Source organism: Macrobrachium nipponense, chromosome 16 (assembly GCF_015104395.2).
Source record: "Macrobrachium nipponense isolate FS-2020 chromosome 16, ASM1510439v2, whole genome shotgun sequence".
NCBI classification, from domain to species: domain Eukaryota; kingdom Metazoa; phylum Arthropoda; class Malacostraca; order Decapoda; family Palaemonidae; genus Macrobrachium; species Macrobrachium nipponense.
Genome location: NC_087209.1, coordinates 32,975,878 through 32,985,877, shown reverse-complemented (window position 1 = coordinate 32,985,877; position 10,000 = coordinate 32,975,878). Strand labels below are relative to the sequence as shown.

The following is a 10,000-nucleotide window of genomic DNA, read 5'->3' as shown; positions in this document are numbered from 1 at the left end:
TATATGTATATATATGTACATACACACACACACACACACATATATACTACTATATATATATATATATAAATTATATCTATATATATATAATATATATATATATATATATATATATATATATATATAATCCTTACCTCAAGAAAGCTATCCCCTAAAGAAATTGTGCCTTCATTAATCCCAGCCCCCAGTGACCCAAACGGCTTCTCCTCATAAGTGTCACGCTAAGTCTCGGGAGGTTGATAGCAGCAGCAACTCAGAACCGGCTCGGAGAGGGAAGAAAACCAATTGGCACGCGACGCCATCAAGAGTAATAACACTCGATCCGGTCCCCGCCCCCCCGAGGAGGTACAAAGGAGGAGGGCAGTGTTTCTGAAGCTCATTAGCTGGTTTTGCCTTCGCCTCCAGGAAATCAATATGGCATAAGAACGAAGCTCAGCAACAAGTTGCTTGCTGGCGATGCTTCCGTGCTTCGTGACGGGGTGTTCCTTCACTTTGGTATGTAGGTAGGTACGCCTCCACGTGTGAGACTCGTCATTGGCATAGAGAAGAATAGTTCTCTGGTTGTGATGCGTGTTCGAGGTTTCATGACCTAAAGTCATAACGCAAACTTTGTTATAAAAGTGTACAAACTCGCACTTGTCCCAAGCCCCGGGTGGAGAGGTTACTTGGATTAATTAATGACCCCAAAAATCTTAGCAAATTTTGGTTGATTGGTGATAGCAAAGGCGGGCTACACCGAGAAGCAAAACCCTAATCATAAATAACCGTGTAGGTCAAAATAACAACACATATTCACAACAAATGAATGAAATAATAGACCCTTAATGGCTTTACATCGGCATATTTCACGCAGATTCAAGTAAACAAAAGCACGCAAGAGACCTTGGCTGGAAATGTTTAGCTTACAAACAAAGCCACGGCCATCAACACCACAAACAACCCTCAGCCGCTAACAAATAATGGAAAGCAAAGGTCATACAAACAGAGATAAAACGCCTCCTCGCACAATACTGTTAAACGGATTTCCGGTATAGAGCAACGCTGTGAAATTGAGCGCTTATGTCACTGCCCCAGAGAGAAAAATAAGCTTTAAATAAAAACAGGTAAGTGTGATATAACAGGAAGCTATGAAAGTTGAAAAAATGCCGGCTGACAACAATTAATATCAACAATTAACTCCGAAAAAGAATGGAGCACAGAGGAACTGAAACAAATCATGAAATAAATTAAACTGGCAGATAGATAAGGGATGAAAAACCATGAGGGAATGCAAGCTGAAAGAGAACAGAAGGAAAACGTCTGACTGACAGAAGCAAAAACACGAAACTTCGAATATGTCACATAAATAAAATAAAATAAGACCGGAGAGGCAAAATAATTATATTTGTTCCCTGATCGAAGCGATGATACAAGAAATAACAAACCAAAAGAAATAAACAAACTCATCAAGAAGTTGAGCGAGAGAGAGAGGATGACTGCTTTGGTCTAAGCGCTATGGACGATTGAAAAGCAAAGCACAAATTAAATGCCTATACTCAAAAGAAGTCTACAGCGAGACGATGAAATACCATTCTCTCCCAAAGTCACAAAGCAACTCACATATTCGAAAACTGACCAGAGATTCACGTTTCTCAAAAGACGGGAAGAAGTTGGGAAAACAGTTGTATGACCGTCTGCTGACCAGACAACATGCAACCAATTGACTTGCAGCCGACATCTACGAGGAAACGTCAGTGCATGATAAGATAAATCGAGATAAAGTGAGATACCACAGGTAGCTCGTGAAAAAGACAGAGAACTTTGTGGGTCACTGGGTCTGGAAGCATTACACTGTGAAGTTGCCATGAAGAATCATTGAAAAACATTTCAGTTATTTACAAGGCAAGACAGAATGTTTATTGCTTTTTTTTTCTTTTTTTTCAACTATTTGCTTGTAAGGGGTTAGAAGATTCTGAATTCCGCAGAAGTACAAGAGGTTAGCTGGTCGGCTGGTACAAGTTCCTCATTGGAAGATTGGGTTACGTGCTCGCCTACCAATTCCGTAGTCACGAGTTCGAGTCCCCGCTCCGCCTACGTGGAATCAGAGGAATTTGTTTCTGGCGATTAGGAATTCATTTCTCGATATAATGTGGTTTGGATCCCACATTAAGCTGTAGGTCCCGTTTCTCGGTAACCAGTTGGTTCCTAGCCACGTAAAAAATATCTAATCCTTGGGGCCAGCCCTGGTCTGTTAAACTAAGATATACTGAACTTTTTCCGCTGATATAGTGCTTAGTGTCGTGGATGAAAAATCACTGGCTTTGTATCACAATCAGTTACTGCTGCAGTGTAGAGTCTGCGGTGGGAGGTTGAAAACATTCTTTGGAAGAATAAAAAAAAAAAGCTACTTTCAGTTTTCTTCTGAAGAGTGAAAAAGAAACCCACAAAATTACTGTGTATAACGTGTTTACTTGTAAATATTTACATTTTATTTTACTCAACACTCGAGTACTTTCAGGCCCTCGATTGTTGAGTGACATAAAATAAAATGTAAATATTTATAAGTAAACACATTATACACAGTCATTTTGTGGGTTTCTTTTCCAATCTGTGGAAGCTTGAATTTCAAGTCAATTAGCCGTGTGTGCTTGTTCCATGGGAATAGGTTTCATCTACTGAAATAATATAATAATATTAATAACAGAAAAGGACCTTCCCGATGTCCGGTCACGTTTCCATTTCACAGGACAGATTTTGGAGGTCCTTTTTTATGACAGTCTTGGCGACAGAAATATTCCAAAATTAAATCAAATAACTATAATTTCAATATGCACATTATATAAGTTTCATTCCCTAGGAAAACGTATAATAAACCAAGGTGGTATCCGACCTCCAGCTTAATCACGACGCATGCAAGATTTTCCCCTCGGGTATAAGTTGTGAACATTATATTTCTAACTTTTAACATAAATTAAAATGTGCTGAAATCTACGATCAAATATCTTTGTTTCACCAACGAAAATCGAAATAAATACGCTACATTTTATTAGAAATCATTTTTCTGTCTTGTTAACCTGCACATTATTTATTTTTTTGCATTTCCATTCTAATAAATAAACCATAAATATCCTACCCTAAGATTCCTGTATCTTTAACATGGCGCAAAACTCCTTTTTCAGACATTTTCAGGCTCTTCCGTAGACCTTTCCTGCTCCTCCTCAACAATAACACCAAGACCAACAACAACAACAACAAATACAACAAAGTATTTTGCAGGGTTACCCAATGAGTAAGCGATAAATTTGACGCAGGATCATATTGTGTTAGGAGAGAATGTTGAAGAATTTGGTGTAACACCTACATATCAAGTCTTGAGTCTCTTGCATCACTTTCTGTGACGCTAATATTTTATTTTACTCCTAAATACAGAACAAATGGTAAGGTAGTAAAAAAGATTTCGACAAAGGTATTCGGTATAATTGTATGAGTATCTGTACCATAAAAACTTCACTTTGATTCTACATCTCTTGAACTCTCTACGAATAAATGACGCTAAATCCTTTCGTTGGAAAAAATAAAATAAAAATAAATAAAAACCAAAATGATTAAAAAGCAATGGCAAATTACACAACTAAAATATGCACCGAAGTTTCTTCAGCGCAATCGAGTTTTCTGTACAGCGTATAATGCTGAATGAAACTCTCAGCCGCAGCCCATGAAACTTTCAGCCACGACCCGGTAGTGGCCTGTGTCAGACTTACAATTATGGCTAACTTTAACCTTCAATAAAATAAAAACTACTGAGGCTAGAGGGCTGCACTTTTGTATGCTCGATGATTGGCGGGTGGATGATTAACATAACACCGTAGGGGGTAGTGCCGTCAGTGGACCTCGCGCGGTACACTGTAGGCATTACTTAAGGTTCTTTGCAGCGTGCCCTCGGCCCCTAGCTGCAACCACTTTCATTCCTTTTACCGTACCTCCTTTCATATTCTATTCCATCTTACTTTCAACCCTCTCCTTACACTTGATTCATAGTGCAATTGCGAGGTTTTCCTCCTGTTACATCTTTCAAACCTTTTACTGTCAATTTCCATTTCAGCACTGAATGACCTCATAGGTCCCAATGCTTGGCCTTTGGCCTAAATTCTATATTCAACTCAATTCAACAATCTGCAGCCCTCTAACCTCAGTAGTTTTTAGGATCTGAGGGCGGACAGAAAAAGTGCGGACGGACAGACAAGTAGCCATCTCAATAGTTTTTCTTTTACAAAAGACTGAAGTAGATTAAAAGAAGCACATGCCATCAATAATGATGAAATCACAAGTACTTTACACATAACAAAGGTGGGCAGTTGTGAAGCAAAGTCAAGGTGCAAAGTAATGGCAATCTCGAGACGCCAGTTCACCCTGCCAATAAATCGATGAATCGAAGGGGATCTGCCACCGCTAATAAAAAGCAAACATTTACAGTTTACAAACAGTGCGACTTCTAATTCCACGAAAGAACACACAACATGAAGAGCCTCAAGACACTTATACGGCCAGTCGGTCGAAGGTACCTCATCACCTCTATCTTCAATAAACAGAAAGAAGGAAAAGCGAAGAAGGGTGAGGCTTCATAACAAAGGAAGGGGAAGACTGGTTTTCAAAAGACGAAGGGCTATGCGAATCAGGAAAAACAGGAGCAGCAACAGAATTCTAAAGTCTGCTGTTATCTGATGGAATGGAATGGTATTTAATATTTAGGCCAAAGGCTAAGCGCTGGTACTGATGAGGTCATTCAGCGCTGGAAGGTGTAACTGGAAGAAAACCTCAAAGCAGTTGCTCTACGAAACAGTTGTTAGGAGAGGGTTGAAAGTAAGATGGAAGCAAGAGAATATGAAAGGAGATATTGTAAAAGGAATGAAAGGGGTTGTAGCTAGGGGCCTAAAGGACCCTGCAAAGAACCGGAAGTAATGCCTACAGCGCATCTACGGCACTACCCTCCTACGGGGCTGTTGTCAGCGATGAAGATCTATGGGCTAGTAAGGAAAATTTGCGACACTAAAGATACGAATCTTTATAATCTAACCGTTTTCTATTTTTCCCTACTGACAGAGAAATCTGTCACCGAAGTCTTGATCACTTTCTAAAGAGCGTTTTTTGCTCACATAAAAACACAACTGATGCATCATATATGTAATGAAAAAGGTTGTTCAGTGAAGCAGCGTTCCAACTGAATAACTTCTTGAAACAAAATGACAAAAAAAGTCTAGGTGTAAAATGTAAACTACAGGAGCAAAATCCCTTACATATATCGTTCTTCGTTATACCTGCCACCCCCTCCTAAATTTCTCTTTTCTTTTCTTATTTTATTTTATTATATTCTATTTATTTATTTAACTATTTATTTATCTTTTTTTTTTTTTTTTTTTTTTTTTGTTTTTTTTTTTTTTTTTGAGGCGGGGTGAGCGCGATTAGACCAAAAACGCACTTTAGGTATCCCGTCCCCAGGCTTCGGCACCTTCAAAAGTAAACAAAAACAAAGATAAAAACATTAGTCTCCTGTTTTTCTGCAAGAGTTTTTACCAGTAACTTTGATTTACACGTGAAAATACAAAGGAATAAAAATCCAATATAACCTGACAACACGTCCTATGCATCAATTTCCACTGCTGTACATACCGAACATAAGCGGTCAGAGCTGCCACTTACTGATATATACCTTTTGGAATCCGTAACGTTTTCTCGCCATTTTTTTTTTACCTTATGAACGAAATTACTAATGCTCTGTGTGATCTTAAAATAGCGAGATTATATATTTTTACCTACTGACTCCTGTCTCTTTTAGTAACCAATTTCAAGATACGGCAATTACATTACGATTTGGATAACAACAACATTTGAAGGTAAAAATGACTAGGCCTTGACAGGTGTCCATAAAATGTCACGAAGCAGTCATTCATTAGATGATCCCTTTAATAGAGAAGGTCATGTGGGACTTCTGAACGGCTTTCTATAGCTATATATCAGATGCGTGTGGGGCAGCATTTCCCATCATGCCTTTCACATTCATACTGAAGAGAAATTAAAGTTTATGATGCATGACGATAACCTGTTAACAGTCATTGAAGCAAAAGCGAATTTGTCGTACTTTCATTAATATTATTTCCAATCTTAGAAAATAGTATCAGGGTGCACTTATCACTAAGAGTTGATATATTCGTGCCAAAGTTAATATTCGTCCCCGCAAGAAGTAACACTAAAAATATATACGTTTTATGTGTAGCAGGAATTCATGTCTATGTGTGTCACCGTCGGCCGTAAACTGCATTGACGATAAATGAAAAAGAATTAGGAGAGGTAAACATTGCAAGAAATGATAACGGAACAAAAAATGTCAAATGCATCCCGAAACACTCATTTCAGCAATTCAATAACTTCTATGATAAAAACTACCTTATCTCCAGCGGAAATCATCAAAGAACTGACAGCTAAGAAATACGATAAAGCAGTGACGCGTAAACCCTGATCCATTTATTTCAGTGCTTGAATTCCTCTAAAGTCGTATTACAAACCTTTTTCAGAGACAACAGACGATCAAGTTATGCTTACTGGCTTCTGGCAATGCTGCTTAGAAACAGCGAAAAGAATGGAAAACAAAAATTATAATAATGGCTGATGCAGTATTTCGGGTTCTCAGTATTTTGGGTTCTACCTCGTTCTCAAGGACGCAAATAGCATTAATCACAAAAATAGCCACAAAGGCGAAGTTTGTGCCTTGACATTCATAGGTTTTTTTTTTTTTTTTTTTCCTTTTTACTGTCATCATACGCAAATGGGTAAAAAAAAAATAATGAATTTGTTCCTACAAAACAGAATATAAATTGGTACTAAAATGGCGAAATTAAACTTTTTTGTGAGTTTTTTCCTCCAAGGTTTTCGTAGCCAACGCTTGGGGACTCATTCTACAAATTAGTTCCACTGATATTTCATGCCAGCTGCCATCTGCCTGTTCTTAATTAAATAAGCTTGCATGTATATGTGCTATGTATTTCCTTGCAAAAAAAATAAAAAAAATAAAAAAATAAAACAAGGCGAGATCCGACCTCCAGCTTACTCGGGAAGCGTGCAAGATTTTCAACTGATGTATAAATTGCAAACATTATATTTGTAACTTAACGTGAAGTGGTCTTCGTGATTAATACTCATAATTAGTACTACTCACTCTAACAACAAAGATCAAATAAAAAGGACACAAATTAAACAATCATATATTCTCAGTTATAAGAGGAATCACAAAATAATTGAACATCAAATAAATTAAAACATGCTAAAATCTATGGACAGAGCCCGTTGTTTCACCAACGAAAATTAAAAAATAGGATACAATTTGTTAGAAATAATTTTTCTGTAATGTCTAATATGCACATTATTTATTTTTGTACATTTTCATGTTAATAAAATCTTAAATATCCTATCTACACTTCCTGTATCTTTAACTCAATGCGAAACACCTTTTTCAGACCTTTTTAGACCTTTCCTACCCCTCCAACAGCAACACCAACAAAGTAGTTTGTAGACTTACTCCCCGAGTAAGCAAAAATTCCAAGATGTCAGTCCAGAGTACAGAACACACACATAAACACATCCTTAACAACACCAAATCCTTATGAATTCTAAAGCGACTTGGAACCACCAGTGGACACGTCATCGCCTTGAATCAGCTCCGATCAGACCGGAACCAGAACTCGTCTAATCTGCTCAACTGACCCATTTCTTTTGCCCAAGACTATTCCTGAACCTGACCGTGGACAAACGTTCCCTTTTAGTACATGTTACAGTAAATATGTAAAATCGCGGATTTCACGAACTCCAAAGGAACACTTGATCTCCAAGGGCTATAGTAGATTCACATCAACCGTGCATTTGATGTCTAGGCCAGTCCCTTACGACGCTCCTGATTGGCTGTTGATAAGCCAGTCGAACGGCTGAAAACTCTGTCTCTCTCTCGAGAGTTCTCTCGAGAGAGACTGAGTGTTTCCAGCCCTGCGATTGGCTTATCAACAGCCAATCAGGAGCGTCGTAAGGGACTGACTTAGACATCAAATGCACGGTAGATGTGAATCTACTATAGTACTAAACACGGCGGACCAATGATTCGTCTAAACTGTTACGCTGTTTTTAGTACTAGTCCCACAGGATGGGTGGGGGTGGGGGGTGTCTAATGTGTTTCGCCGTGTTGAGTACAAGTCCCTGGGGGCTAGTATTAAACACAGTGAAACAGTGTAGATGAGTCACTGCTTTGCCGTGTTTAGTACTAGTTAGAACTAGCCGCTGGGGATTCGTTAAATCCCCGACTTATATTTACTGCAACATATAAGCTGGTCTCTGGAGAGGTAACATACAAATGTGACTTTAGACAACAACGAAAAGGTCACAGGTCCCTAACAAACGTATATACTTACATTCCCCTCATAAGGATTCCTCATCTGCGTAAAACACAACTGAAAAGAAGTGTTTGTTTGTCGGGAGGTTTTGGAGGAACCACGCCCAAATATAATTTCATCAATATTATCAGAGTCTGTCCGAGGCCACACCCACGCACCAATCCTTTTCATTTCATATCCTCAAATTCAGATCCCCAGGGAGCAAATTATGTCCGCTGGATCGAAGAACTTTTTTCTTCCGGGCGAAAAGGTCAGGACAATTCTCGTGAATCAGGCAAGCTTCTCTTTCTTCTCTTTCATTTGGTGTTGTGTATTAGCCATTTTGAAGAGAGATGTACATAATGACATTAGGATGAATTAGGTTTAGCAAGGCTGCTGAATTGTGCCAAACAATAGCTAGCCAGTCCATCCATACACAGAAACCGCGTAGGCTCAGGCACACGATCCTAGAAACAAACTGTCACTGAATACTGTCGTGCTGAAAATAGGAGAGCAAAAATCTAAAAAGAACCCTGAATCATACGTTTTATGGTTGCTGAAGTGAATACCAGAGAGAGAGAGAATGTCCAACCAGTTTAGCTTTTACCTTGTATTATGTACAGTAAATACGTACATACGCTCATACACACACACACACACACACACACACATATATATATATATATATATATATATATATATATATATATATATATATATATATATATATATGATATATGTATATATATATTATATATATATATATATATATATATATATATATATATATATATATTACAGATCACAAAACTAAGCACGTGATTTTGTCTATTAGCTGAAGCCACTGGGAATTTTCAAAATGAAACGACAGCGTGCCAAGTGCTTTCGTGTATTTTTAACACATCTTCGAAGTACTTGAAGTACACGAAAATACTTGGGACTCTGTCGTTCCATTTTGAAAATTTCCAGTGGCTTCAGCTTTATACATAAATAAATATATATACTATATATATATATATATATATATATATATATTATATATATATATTATATGTATGTTTGTATGTATGTGTTTGTGTGTAACGACGTCTGTCTCATTTGATTTTGGAGGAACTACAGGCAAGCTGCCTTATGGAATTATTATATAACAGTTTCATTAATGATTCCGTCCGAGGTTTCGGGAATGGTTGATTTGTAATTATTCATTGCTTGACGTTCCGAGAAAAAAGAAAATGACTGAAGGATCCCGTATTACATACGTACATCATTATATATATATATATATATATATATATATATATATATATATATATATATATATATATATGTATGTATATTATTAGCAGAAGCCACTGAAAATTTTCAAAATGAAACGACAGAGTCCCAAGTATTTTCGTGTATTCAAGTGCCTTGAAGATGTGTTAAAAATACACGGTAGCATTTGGTACTCTGACGTTTCATTTTGAAAATTCCCAGTGGCTTCAGCTAACAAACAAAATCACGTGTGTATATATATATATATATATATATATATATATATATATATATATATATATATATATATATATATATATATATATATATATATATATATTATATATGTGTGTGTG

The 10,000-nt window shown here is 37.2% G+C and overlaps 1 protein-coding gene across 9 annotated transcripts in view; it reads right to left on the bottom strand.

Moving 5' to 3' along the window:
- Window positions 1–10,000, bottom strand: part of LOC135195644 (uncharacterized) — a 144,542-nt gene that overhangs the window by 55,500 nt on the left and 79,042 nt on the right. The window contains exon 1 of one of the 9 annotated variants that reach the window (XM_064222007.1): window positions 1,600–1,860. The exons of 6 other annotated variants lie outside the window; for them this stretch is intronic. In XM_064222007.1, the coding sequence (XP_064078077.1) occupies window positions 1,600–1,845 (246 nt within the window). In that variant the 5' untranslated portion in view covers window positions 1,846–1,860. Of the gene's footprint in view, window positions 1–1,599; window positions 1,861–10,000 lie in introns of those variants that run through there. 2 more of the 9 variants (XM_064222008.1, XM_064222016.1) reach the window with 2 other exon arrangements.